Here is a 13140-nt window from a genome sequence, read left to right as displayed (position 1 = left end):
GCAGAATTTCTGGGCATCCCTACTGAGGTGAACCAAGGATCCGTTCCGCAGTGGAAGAATTCTTCATTGTACTCCATCAGCTCGTTCTGCGGACTCCTGTAGAGCTCCAAGGGCACTTGCTTGGAAGCGCGTGCCCTCTTTTATCTCATTGGTAATCTCTCGTACCAGTCGCTGAAAGGGGGCCTTGGGCATGAGAAGGTTCGTGACTTGCTGGAGTTTTCTGATTTCTCGCAACGCGAGCGCTATGATAAATGGTCAGTAATGTAACAGACAATGTAACAGTAATAGGTGGAACTTACTTCCCCGGGGGAATGTCCGCTTCAGAGGCTTCTTGCCAGTACCTGCCGGCTTCTTGCGAGGAGCGATCGTTGCCTTTCCTTTTCTAGCCACATTCCTTGGTCGCACCGCCCCTGGAGCCGGACGCTTATACCCTGGTAGATTGCCTAGATTCTTCACGGAATCTTTCGGGAAACTGGTCGTCTTTCGACGCGGCGTCGCTTTGACTCTGGCCATTGTGATGGGAATTGTAATAGGATATTGGATCGTTTCGAGAGGACTGACGATATGAGGTAGGACGACTCGGATCTAGACTGATAGTAGTATGAGAGAAGAATAGGATCGACGAGATGGACGACAATAAGGTCTCGAGATCGAGTAGGGTGAAAATAGCTGAGCGAGGACTGGACTGGTTCTCAGTCGCATAATAAGAGGGGGCTTAACACAATGCTTCGTGAAGGTCCCTGGGCACCAGTCCACCTGCATATATCTCTTGCTAGGCGGCCCCCGGGCGGATTTGAGATTTGAAAATTGAGATTTGAAGAAAGGCAACGCATCTCAAAGGCCGATGGGGCACCACCCCTGCCTACAGAGAACATCTGTCCCGTGGCGCACAATGTCATGACCCTGTCAGTGATAGATGTAAGTTGGGAGTGTGGTTGCAGATGGTAGTCTTGCTGAAAGGGATTTGATATCCTCTTCAAGATCAGACAAAGAGACCCAGATATAGGCCGCAAAAGACGAGACCGCCAATCAGCCATCTTGTGTGAATGTACTTGAGAAGATTCCATTCTCGATGTTCTCGGACCCCTTGCATGAAGGAGCCACAGCTGCAATCCGACTACCATCAATAGGATGTGCGGTCACCCATAGAGATCGCCTTAACGGATGCCTGAAGGCTCTCTAGGATGAACTTGAGGGCGTAATTCGTACCTCATCAATCGTTGCTGTTTCTTAGTTAGGTGCCAATGTACACCAGCGGGACGCGTCCCGGCCATTCCGATCCCTACACATACACTCCATACATGTGCATTGGTATGTCGCTTGACAGACGTCTGAGGTGATTTGAAAGAAGATGGATTCCCATCTTGTCGCACATTTTACTTTGCATGTGGCTGATGGTAATACCGAGTCCGACGAGCTTTAACTTGGCAGATTTTCGCACGGTCTTATGCTTGAGTTGGTGAGGAAGGAAGCCAGACAGCATAGCCAAAGGCGACGCTAGATTTGTGGCGCTTGCACCGGTCTGTGTCATCCCAGATCATATGGAGGCGGATCGAATCGCGGAGAATGTCTCTCGATACAGCTGTGTCGATGACAGCACGCTTACCTGCGTAGCAGTATATATATAGAGCGGAGCCACTTGCTGGTTTTTGAACCGTCGTTCTAGTAGCGCCATGATCTCCTCTCGAGCACGATTGAGGCGCATTTAAGAGAAGGTGTTGAATATACGACCCCTTCTCAATGGGAAGTCGCACAGGTCAGTAGATGTGGCCCACATGAAGTCAGCTTGCAATCGCCCTGGTTTGAGGGTTTCTCCTCACTATGGTGTCGGGTTCACGAAGGGGACGACTTCTGTCAGATAGCCCTCTGTGCTCGTCAGAACGTCGTGTCTTCGTCCTTGAGATCGAACACAGCCGTGACAGCCCAATTCTTGTCATGGTCCCATTCCAGGTAATCTCGACAGTTGGTTTCTCAGCCACCAATCCGTGTGCCGAACGATGGCGTCCACCCTGAGTCGCTGCTCAGTGACTGCTGTTCCGACATGCGTGAATATATCATCCTCTGGAGAGGAGGATGGAGCAGAGCTTATGGCCTCCTTCTCTCTAGTCGGTGCAGACCACGAGTGGTGGGACTGGCTGTCCATTTCCCATAGGAAACGGACTCTGAGACTGGCGAAAAGCCTCCGAAATGAACCCGGAGAACAAGTCGGTCCTGCGCACAGGCACAGGCCCAGAACGTGACCTTCGCCTGGTGTGCGTCTTTTATGCTTTCCACTATGGCCGCCCAGAAAGAGCATCACAAAAAGAACGAGATGTTCGTGGCTGTCGCAGAAATGGCCGCGACAGACAAGCGAAGGTAAAACTGACCATTCAGCTTATTCTGACAATGCACTCGTACGGCTCGATGGTCTCCGTCTCTGTTCTGAGTGATCGATAGTCGATGTTCCTCAGAGCTCCTCTGAAAATGTTTCGCATCATTGCGGTTTTCTTGGTGAACTTTCATAAGATCTGTGCTCAGAATCATCGCGCCTTCCGATGCTTGTACAGTAAATGCTTCGTATCTCATCGTCGAGGGTTGATTGAAATTGTTCCGAAGGTGATCAGTCCTACGAGCGTGTCGTCGATCGCGGGTAAGGTTTGGTCATTTCTTTGCCCTGCTGTTTCGCGCCAGAAGAGCCCACCCATGGCCATGAAAGTGTATTGGACAGCAACGGTATCATGTCTGCATAAGTGACATTCGTGAGCGTGTCGCCTTGTCGAAAAGAGGCGAAAACCAGCCCGGGACACCTGAAATGGCGATGTAGTCCAATAGCCAGCCGTGATGGGATGTTGTTGCCTGTCAATCTCATATATATAAAACCACTTCTTCAGGTCATGCGACCTGGACTAGTCTCCCTCCGCGGAGAGAACACCCTTCCACACCTTGCAGATCGTGATTCTTGCTCCTCGCCGCACACAGGCGGCCCGTCCAGGCAGCCAGCCGGGAAGACGCAAAGACGTCTTGTCGGCGATACGGTCACAACGCTCATTCCATTTCGGAAATAGTGTCGCTCCCGACCCAGCCGCAGAAGACTAGACAAGGAGGTTGTTCGAGTGCAGCTGGTTCATTCATGCCCGTAAGAAAGGCTGCTGCTCAACAGCAGGTGTGAGGAGGACGGCTTATGATTGTGCAGGCTCAAAGAGCACTGCTTAACAACATCCCACGGCACAGTGGCATTGATTCGAAATGGTGATACGCACCGAATGATGCGTGGGCCGATTCCAATTTGTCGCCAATGTTCCACCACGATCATTATAATCTTCGAGAGATCCGTGATTCAAAGCTGATGCTGCCTGAACAGCCACCCCCTAGCTGTCATTCGATCATCGAGCTCCAGAACATTGGTCGACATTGACAGCCTCTTGGAGCTGTCTATTCATGGTCTTGCTCGCACAATGCATGACAACGCGTTTCGCCCAATTGTTCTGTGGAACGCCAAAGTGTCTGATCGCCACCATTCCATGAGGCAACTGTGTGAGCAGAGACCGTGGTATTCGAACGAATACCATGACCATGGACAGAGTTGGCCAAATCCATAGGACTTTGTGCGGGATTGCATCGCCCAGAAGATGCAACGAAGTCTGGAAGGTTGGTCAGACCACGCCGCTTCGATCAGGATGAGGCTTGCTAGTGAGGTGCTCCTCTTCTCGTTGTCTCCAGGGCTTTCGACATGGAGATGGTTCAGGTTGAAGCACTAAGCGCTGGAACACCGGTGGCTGTCTTCCATCCGTTATTCAAATATTCTCTCAAACCAGCAACCGTTCATTCCAGGCAACCACGGCCAGCCTACGGACAAACTGAGACTCTCGGTGCCCTTGGTGTCTGTTCAACGGCAGTCCCGAAAGCGCTCTGCGCATGATATCTAGTAAGCCCAAGAAGAGAAAGTTGATGATGAGAAGATTGATGAAGAATGGATGAAGTCTGCTGGGTTGTCGACATGGCATCTAGGCCCGTATGCCCTTCAGCACAAATGATGTGACTCGTATTGCTATTGAATTTGATCAATGTCCGAAGGCGACGCCCTCAAGAGACTATATGGAGCAAGAATGCCTCAGAGTTCTTCGTGTTCTCTTGCTCGACCACCGTCGAGCTTACTGCTGAGTAGCATCATGAGGCAAGTCCAGCTTCTTCTGTGGCCTTCTCATATTGCACCAGGCGTTCCTGCGCAGGGGTTCAACGCGATCGACGTCTTCGAGTCTGATCAGATTTCCGAGCTCATACGATGTCAGTAGGTCGTAGACTCTTTACTTTATGGACCTCAGCAAGTCGGCCAGCGAACGGAAGCTTTGCGACCTGAGGAGAGAACAGGACCGGAGCATCGCCAGCGGGATTCGGGAAGTTCTTGTGAATCATCACTCTGAACAAAATCATACCACCAGGTTTGAGAATTGGATAGATGCAGCCTTGCGAGCCACGACGGATATTTAGTATCGGGTTGTGGTTGACCAGTCTGGGCCTGTGATTGGTTTGGCATGCCAATCCAAATTCTGGGCTGTGAGACCAGCCCCGAACAGGAACATGAAATGGATCAGTCTGATCCTCGATGGCATGGGGGATTCCAAGTGTTAGCTCAAAGGTGATCGCTTCTGACCGTGAATCCGCTCCTGTGTTCGGCGGTGCTTGAAGCTTCCGTTGGTCCCTGAGGCCCTCGTTCTCTTGAAGGTGCGCTGTTCTGTTTCCGATTTTCCAGATCCAGGAAATCGACCCACGCAGAGTAGACGTCAACTGTTTCGGACAGACGACAAGCCGACACCTGACCTCCGGAATGCAGGAACCGCATTGGAGTTTGCCAATGGATTCTTTCGGGAACGCATCGCGTCCGAGATTAAGTGGCAACATCATGCCGCGGAGCTCTCCCGAACGAAATGTCGCGGAGCTTCAGCGTCCTGATAAAGACAGATCCTAACTGCATCGATTCCGATATTTTATCTCAACTGGTTCGAAGCGCCCCGGGTTAGGGAGTGCAATGCGGCTCTATTGCGATGCATAAGCCACCCGTTCCGATATGCGTGCGCAGCCGGCAAACAAGGTGATCATTTCCTCATCTCGGGCACCACGATAGCCCTTAAGCCTCATGATTTGTCACCAGAGGAGACATCTCGGGTCTCCTCTGCGGTTCCAAGCTGCTTCCGCTGGAGAAACGGAGTTCTTGTATTGTCTGTTGGATCTGATCTTGCTGATGAGGATACCAGTGTCCCACCCAAGACTGATGCTGCTGGCGATGTGGACGGAGACGCGCTTTCGGAGGGTGTGCGTTCGCTGCGCATGTCCATGCCCATACTTCGTATGGTAGAACCCCGGAAATGAAGAAAGACTCCAGATGACCGTGTGCTGGGCATGTCCAGACCGGTGTCGAGACATGTTGTGCAGTTCATGGAAGTTGAGGCGAACGCCAGGTGGTATGGAGAAAGAGGCACGACTGGTGCTGGCTCATATGTATATATATATATATATATATATATATATAAAGAGAAGATGGAAAGAATAGGGATGCAAGCTTGGGAACAGAACAGGAGACAAGATGGAGGAAGAGGGCGTACTTATACCTTTGAGATTCAGGGGCATTGAATATGGACCAGTAACACAAGTTTTGCAGCACAGTCATGCTCACATCTCCGACATTGAATCTGAACACACATCCACCATCGGAATCATCGTATGTATCATATTGAAAGGCTGAGATTCTAGAAGATATTGACGGCGGCAACTCGTGCTTCAATATGATATCTCCACGCATTGATCTCGAAGATCTTCTGAAGCGTGAAGGATCATCTACTTCACGATGAACATGAAGCAATCTGTATACGTAACAATCAGGTACGTCCAACTGAGCCCGATGGCCTTCCAAGATCAGTCTGTGATTCATCTAAAAGTCTTTCACAGGCGCCAAAAAGTCGAAATCGCCATCCTCAATGCGCTGATTGTCTCTCCGGTCATCGGCGCGTCTGCTGGGTGGATCGGGCTCTTTCTTCCCTGCCAAAATGTTCTGCACGAACCCGAATGCACTGACTATCTGATCTTCAGGCTTCACCAGCTCAAACATCGTGGTGACCCATTCATCCGAGTCAATAATGAAGTGTTCAAGATCCGGGACCGCTGCAAGTGAGTCATACGACACTGACGCAAGAGGCGGTTGTAACGCGCTTGTCAGTTCGTAGAACGACGCAGGCGAAACAGCGCTGCTCTCAGCCAGAGAAGAGTATGCTGATGTAGCGACTGTCACTCTCTTCGTCGTGGGCGCGCTCGACACTTTGTCATTGAAGGCGCCTACCAGTTCGATCCGAGAACTGTAGCTTCCCTTGAGCATACTTAGCTTGGACAGCTCAGGAATGCCGCCGAAAATGACATATTGAGCCAGATCTGTGTCTGTAGGTGATTTTCGGCTCCAGCCTCGTAATCGTCTCTCGATGGTGCCCGCATAGGTTGGTGCCCGACTGAGTGACCGTAAGTGTTGTCGACAGAGGTCGTAGAAGTGGTATGCAGGGATAAGCTCCGTGCCCGGATAAGTCGATAGGAGAGACTTGACGAGCTCGGCGCATGATGGACAGGACAAAACGTTGCGGTCCTCGTGGCCAGGCTCTTGGTCCGAAGATACGGGCTGTCGTTGTTGTCGATGCTTCGGATGTTCATGAACGAGCATATCCCTGTACTTCTCTAGAAAGTGGTACATGGTCCAGGCTGCGAGGTGCATCCTCCTCGTGAGCTTCGTCTTGTACGGCCGGAAGTCTTCGAATCGCGGACTGCCAGGAATCATGTATATCCTCATTTGGACAAATTGCATGGTAACTGCCAGCATCTTATCGATTTGATTTTGTCTTTTAAGCATTTGTAGCAGGTAGTCCATCGACGAAGATGGAAGTGGCTGCGGGTATAGTGTTGATATGTAGTCGTAGGTATATTCTGCCTGCACTTCTGGATCGTTCATCTCGATGGTATACGGCGTGTGTTCGTAGGCGCATTGTTGTAGGAGAGAGCGACTTATCGGGCACGCGTTGGCCTGAAGGAAGGAGTAGACCGTACGGGAGGTGCGCCGCAGTGCGAATATGTCGGGTAGTGAGAGGTGGCAGAGGACTTGGATGATGATCTCTTCGGGCAGAGAGAAGAATGCCTCGCCCAGTCTTTGTCTGGTGAAAGGTCAGCGCTGCGATGGCCACAGTTCGGGCATGGTACTCACGCAGCTATCCCAGCAGATGCATCCAGATCTCTGGTAGCATTGGATTTCTTGGAGCGAGAGGACAGGCGCAGAGACAAGCCTCCGAGACTGGGTCGTCGAGAGGAGGGTGATTCTGCGACCACAGAGGTGCGCCGTGAAGACTCTCCACTGGAGCCGCCGTTGTCAAGAAAGTTGACCGTACTCGACCGGCGAAGGACGCCCGCCACACCCATGGTGTTCAGTCCAACTCGATGTTGCGTCTGGAGTGATTCGATTGTCAACTTTGAAGATGCAAGCCGTGCGCAGGTGATATGAGCAGTCGAACAAGGGAAACTGTTGAAACCACCGCTGGGCTGCGTCACTCGGCCTATGTATACCGAGGCCTGCTCGTGGTGGAGAAGGATGGAATGGTGAGCCGAAGGAGTCAGTCCGAGGGATAAGAGGTCGAATTCCAATGACGTTCAGACTTCGCAGGGTGAGACAAAGCACAACCAACAAGCACGACACATTCTGTGTTTCAGAGATACCGCATTCTTACCTCCATCACCTGCTTTATGTATCATAGTCGACGGATTTCGTTGGGAACAAGATTCTCGTCAACTTATGCTCTTATCGCGTGCTGCACGTCACGGACCGCGAGATAGTAACAGCGCCAATGCATGTGGCCAATGCTTAGCCATGATAAACTCTGTGTCATCCGATGTGAGATCCGGCATCTCCAAAGCAGGAATAGCACAATCTGTGTGATCCTCCTCCATCGGGCCAATAACCCTTATCAAGAAATGGCGCCGTCAAATGGCGGGCCGATATCATTATATAGGTTGGTACAGAGTACAGAATCAGTCGATGGCATTGCGGATGGCGGACAACACCGTTCTCAAGACGAAGCACTTCTTCGCCCATAATGGAAGACTGTATGTGTAGTCCAGTGTAAGCGGCGCCTGTCGCCATGAGCAATTGACCACCACCACTATCTCTCATATGTATATTGGAGGGCCTGACATCAAATTTTGACTATACTCAACGCTCATCCGACCAGCTATGCAAAAAGCCAGGCCATCCAGCACACATAGGCTTCAACTCTCCTTCATCGGATCAGTACTTTGTTCGCGAAGGAAGCATCTTCATCTGGTCCATGATGTTACCGTCGAGTCCCAGAAGTTGATGGATCCATCTCAGAATTATGAAAAAACTGTCCGGCTCGCCCATATGCTTTTTGCCCTTGACCATTCTAGCCAACTTGGGTTGACCGTGCTCTAACGCAACAAACATGTCGTCGATCGGGAAGATTTCATCGTCGTTGCCGTTGACCAGAAGAACCTTGGTACAAGGCTTTTCGAGCGTTCCGTCGTTCAGCAAGGAGAACTTGGGAGCCTCCTGAATGAATGACTCCAAATCAGGGTAGCCGAACTTGTATGCCAGTGTGCCTGCCAGGTCGAAGGGATACTCCAGCTTGTTCACATTTTCCAGCCATTCCCGGTCGAACATATGATGAGCTCCGCCTCCGAGACTGATACACGCTAACATGCGGTCTTTGTGGGTATGTGCCATCCTCAGGGTATAGTATCCACCTGTTGAGAAGCCCCAGGACACAATCTTCTTGTTGTCAATCGCTGTTTGCGTGTCTACCCAATCCAGGACGCTGGACCATTGGCGGTCAGGACTCGTGGGATCGGATCGAAGAGCTGGGGAGTCTCCAGTACCGGGAATTTCGGCAATAACAGTCGCTACTCCTTTCGAGCGCCACCCTTGTTGCCATACTGCTAGTTCTGTGCGATACCCATCAAGGCCTGTGACGATGAGGACGCAAGGGACAGGGTTCTCGGGGGACGCGCCGGGAGGGAGGAGGAAGTTGACAGGCACAACATCACCCTCGCCTTCGATCGCATGTTTGTGAGGTATGCGGACTTCTTTGATCGGGTACTCCATCAGACTGCTTAGGTCAGCATACACATTCCTCCTGCAACCGCTTGTACTGACCCTGCGCCCCTGTAGAATATTTCTGTTCCTTTCCTCCATGCGTACTTTTGTTGCTCCGACCGCGGAGTAGGGAATCGAGAGATACGGTAGACGGCAGCACTTCGTCTGGGGAGTGCGTCAGCAAATGCTTGCCCACCCCGGCACTGCTTCACCTACAGGTAGTATTCCGAAGCCTTCTCTTTCTCGCCAGCTTGCTCTGCTTCTTCCGCAATCTTGGTGAGTTCTCCGGCTTTCTGAAAGTACATTTGCGCATATTCGTCCCAGTCGTAGGGTTCTTTGAGACCTTTCTGGTTGGAGGTCAGCTTGCGCGCAAGACTTGACTGGGACTGGGCATGTTACCTCGATAATTGACTCTGCAACTGGCTCAAAGTCTTTGATGCTTCCAAACATAAAAGGGTATACACCCATTTGACACTGAGACTTGGTCAACGACCGCATTCACTCCCACGGGTTCCACATACTGGCGCTTTCCATTTCGTCTCCCATAACTTCTGGTACGTTTCGTGGTGAACAGCAGGCTTGGTTATAGCATCTTTGATGTAGTATTTCTCGGCCGCCATGGCGTCGGATGATTGAGCAAGACGGCTTGTATAGGGTCAGGAGCAAAGATCGCACACGACGGACAGTGATATCTATGAAAATTGCTCTGAGTATGCGAGGCGAACAGCGAGATTAACAACAATCACCGCGGCATGGATTTCAGCCGGGAGCCGAACTGTGTGCGAATTGCAACTGCGGCTCTGTTGTTGTTTGTACGACGACGTGCGTCACCACGTGGGGCAGTGCCTATAATCAGCCGGTGGGGGAGAAATGGTGGAAGAAATTTGGCAATAGTATGCCGTGTGAACAGCAAGTGTGTATTCATATTTGAGCTTCTTGCAAACCTGCACACCTTCGTGTTGCGGCCGGACATGCATGCTGGAAATAGATGATTCATGTAAGGTAATTTTGATGGCCAATAACCCGGCCCTAAGGCTAGACAGGGACGATACTGGTGGGGGGGAGGTGAGCTTGGTATGCCGCGGGTGTGCTTCGGATTGTTCAATGGGGGCGCCTGAACGAATAGGCGGGCTTGATGCTGCTAATTGTGGCTAGCTGCGGACAGCCCAAAGCACGCCCAGATTTGTGTTTTTAGCCCCCGGAAGGTGACCCAAAGGACCAAGTGCTGCAACTGCGAGGTCTGATCACCTGGCCACAAGCAATTCGTCTCTTCTTCATCTTTCGGCCACACCAACTAACAAGGCACATGATGTTCGTGTGAGGCCTCCAACAATGCGCCACGGGGGCGGTCTGCTTCCAGTCTGGCGAGGTGTGTAGCATGTTGTGACACAGTTGGTGGCGACCACCGGTGAGACCCTAGAAGATGAGTGAAAGTCTGCTCTTGGGCCTCGGAGACGCAAGCCAAACGTTGAAATATGTCAAACCTCCCGAATTGAGTAGTAGGTAGCACCAGCATCGTGTCGACAAACTCATGTGACAGAAGTTTCTTCGGACCGAAGATACTCCTCACTGACTCCTGTTGCAGCTGAGAATAATTGTCGGAAGGGTATTGCTGTAACCGAACTGAGCACGAAAATCAGCGGATGTTGGTCGTATCTGAACTCTTTTTATCACTTCAAGCCTGCAGTCGAGTTGGACTTGACCTTGAAGTCCAAATGTATTTGGCAGCACTGCCTCCACGGCCCAACCTATAGACCATAGGTGGAATTGCTGCATCACTTGTGGTATTACCCTTCAATATCGACTTTTGGTGCATCCTGGCTCGGTTGCTGAAAGGGTGCTCGGGACCAAAAGCGTCCCGACATATGTCGACGACATGCTGCATTGTTTGGTTTGCTTCGTCTTTTCGTCCCAATTTATTGAAGATCTCGGCCAGTCCGCGTAGGCATCGGACATAAATCTCTCGTTCCTCCGGCCTCGGCAGAGTCTCTGCTCTGTCAAGAGCTGCTTTCAGCGCCTGAAGTGATTTTTCGTACTGCTCCATGTGGAAATATGCCTCTGACGTGGAACGCAAGGCATAACACACCTCGTAACACTGTTTACTCATGGTGGTCTCGAATGCGTCAACCACTTGCTGAAATCTGACAGCCGCTTCTGCAAACCTCTTTCGATTCATAAGCCCGGTAGCAAACGTCTGGAGTAGGGCGATCGTCTCGGGATGGAAATAGCCTATACTGTCCTGAAAGAAGTCGAGCAATCGGCGTAGTGTTGATTCGGCGAGCCATGCTCTTGAGATCCCGTTGGAATTACGCAGGTAGTTGGCAACGAGGAATACGGGATGCTCCTCGGATTGGAACACAGCCTTGGACATTTCTGCAAGGTGTTGTAACAGCATGAGTAACGGTTCCTCATAGCCGGTGCCGTCATGCCGGATAATCAGGTCGAAAATGTATATCATAAAGCCGACGTGGTCATCTTTCAATAAGCCCTCGATTAGAGCAAATGCCTTGTAGAAATTATCAAAAGCTCGGTCTCTCTGTCCATTCCATAAATATGAGTATCCATGATACATTGAGTAGTAGAAGCGGTCGGCAACGGCATCGTCTGAAGTGGCGGTCCATGAGCCTGTGGTGTTGCGAATGGACAAATTTCTGGTATCGAATAAACTCATATAATGAGTTTGCATGTTTTGAAAGATGGCATCGAGGTAGCGCAGATCCGCTGGAGATACGTCGGGCTGAACCACGGTGGATTCGATGGCGAGTGTTCGGAAAGGAGGCATCGGTGGGAGATGGGATATATCTAATGCCTGTTGTAAGGCGAGAAGTTGAATTTCGGCTATATTGGCTGTTTCTAGGCTCAAGGAAGGAGTCGATTTGCTGTGCCCATCCATCTCGAGAGGGCTCCTGGTCAGCTCATAAACTGAGATGTCCTGAGTCGCGTCGAGCATGTCCTCAGTTGATGATAACGGTGTTTTCGCGTCTCCATCGTCCGGCGATGACAAATCGCCCGAATTCTCTGCTTGAGACTCCAGTAAACTCGAAGGGTCCTTGATGCCTTTACGGTTGAAATAGTGAAGGGCGTCAGCAAGAGTGACCTGTCGTCCCCGGACCAGAAACACTTTATCCTTGTCCTCCCCCTTCTGCTGTAAGCCTTGACGGACGAGGTCGAGCATTTCGTGTTCTTTCTTCTTCTTGTCGAGACCCCATGTGTGAAGTCGACTTTTATACATACGCTCGCTGAGAGGTCGAATTAGTGATGAATACAGCCCCTAGAGAAACAAAAGTACCTACGTGGGAGCAAAATCGAATTCCTTCTTGAGATGTTCGGCCACATCCTTCAAAGTCCGGCCTTCCTCGAAATAAAGTCGGGTGATCAAGGGGCGATGTCGCCGCCACTCTTCACTGGTGTAAGAATTGGAAGAACGTTTAGCGACCTTGCCTTTGCCGCGATCGACAAGTGTCGTGTCGGCCGAGGCCATCATGGCTTGACCGGTTATTGTGTTTGCGATTTTTAGTCAATTGGACGTTCGTTGCAACGAATCAAGACATTAAGGCCGACTCTGTGAGGCTGACATGGTAAATGTACAGCTTCACGCGCTGCTGGAGGGGAGCCAAGCGGACCTCGCGGATGGCTGATATCCTGGATAGATATGGCCCTATGACTGGACAGAAAGCCTGAGAGGCGAAGTTGTGAACATTCGATGTTGGCAAGGATGATTTAGAAAGTCGTAATTAGACAGCTGGGGGGGTGTTGAAAGATGGAGTACGTCGGTAGTACCAATGGAGTAGTTAAAGAGAGAGTTTCAGCAGGGAGGCTGGAGTTGCGGATTGGCCGAGAGATGATGGTGGTGCGTTCGGTCGACAAAAAGCCAATGCGTCGTGAACAGGTTCTGGAAGCCGAGGATAAATTCGGGTCTTTTGTTAGTTCTGTCTGTCACTCTGGTGTGAAGGGAGCAAGGAGACCAGGGAGCCTGGGCGAATCGTATCGTGTCACTCGTAAATGTAACTGAATCGAGGCGAGAGTTG

General features: G+C 51.1%; 5 protein-coding genes across 5 annotated transcripts; all 5 read right to left on the bottom strand.

Annotated features, from left to right (window-relative positions):
• Nucleotides 1-63: 63 nt before the first annotated feature.
• Nucleotides 64-240, bottom strand: EDD37DRAFT_567307 (uncharacterized protein; the record flags this gene model as incomplete). The annotated part of the gene is made up of 1 exon (XM_062814143.1): nucleotides 64-240. A coding segment is annotated over one exon (177 nt), but the record flags the coding sequence as incomplete, so codon positions are not given.
• Nucleotides 241-4118: 3878 nt separating this feature from the next.
• EDD37DRAFT_511608 (uncharacterized protein) lies at nucleotides 4119-5137 on the bottom strand. Its single transcript, XM_062813618.1, has one exon. It carries the CDS (start codon nucleotides 4879-4881, stop codon nucleotides 4255-4257), a length of 627 nt encoding a protein of 208 aa, XP_062668115.1. The 5' UTR covers nucleotides 4882-5137; the 3' UTR covers nucleotides 4119-4254.
• Nucleotides 5138-5756: 619 nt separating this feature from the next.
• On the bottom strand, nucleotides 5757-7799 carry EDD37DRAFT_511451 (uncharacterized protein). Its single transcript, XM_062813617.1, has 2 exons — nucleotides 7214-7799; nucleotides 5757-7163 (listed from the first exon to the last, which is right to left on the bottom strand). The coding sequence occupies exons 1-2, from the start codon at nucleotides 7423-7425 to the stop codon at nucleotides 5906-5908; spliced, it is 1470 nt and encodes a 489-aa protein (XP_062668114.1). The 5' UTR covers nucleotides 7426-7799; the 3' UTR covers nucleotides 5757-5905.
• A 393-nt stretch (nucleotides 7800-8192) lies between these two features.
• EDD37DRAFT_511449 (yellowish-green 1-like protein) lies at nucleotides 8193-9909 on the bottom strand. Its single transcript, XM_062813616.1, has 5 exons — nucleotides 9634-9909; nucleotides 9512-9586; nucleotides 9329-9459; nucleotides 9173-9277; nucleotides 8193-9125 (listed from the first exon to the last, which is right to left on the bottom strand). Exons 1-5 carry the CDS (start codon nucleotides 9730-9732, stop codon nucleotides 8288-8290), a joined length of 1248 nt encoding a protein of 415 aa, XP_062668113.1. The 5' UTR covers nucleotides 9733-9909; the 3' UTR covers nucleotides 8193-8287.
• A 705-nt stretch (nucleotides 9910-10614) lies between these two features.
• EDD37DRAFT_511446 (uncharacterized protein) lies at nucleotides 10615-12880 on the bottom strand. Its single transcript, XM_062813615.1, has 3 exons — nucleotides 12406-12880; nucleotides 10787-12351; nucleotides 10615-10735 (listed from the first exon to the last, which is right to left on the bottom strand). The coding sequence occupies exons 1-2, from the start codon at nucleotides 12594-12596 to the stop codon at nucleotides 10788-10790; spliced, it is 1755 nt and encodes a 584-aa protein (XP_062668112.1). The 5' UTR covers nucleotides 12597-12880; the 3' UTR covers nucleotides 10615-10735; nucleotide 10787.
• Between the last annotated feature and the right edge of the window lie 260 nt (nucleotides 12881-13140).

This window comes from Exophiala viscosa (genome assembly GCF_022695815.1).
Source record: "Exophiala viscosa unplaced genomic scaffold EDD37scaffold_9, whole genome shotgun sequence".
NCBI classification, from domain to species: Eukaryota; Fungi; Ascomycota; class Eurotiomycetes; order Chaetothyriales; family Herpotrichiellaceae; genus Exophiala; species Exophiala viscosa.
The sequence above is the reverse complement of the archived record's forward strand: the minus strand, read 5'-3'. Positions and strand labels throughout refer to the sequence as shown.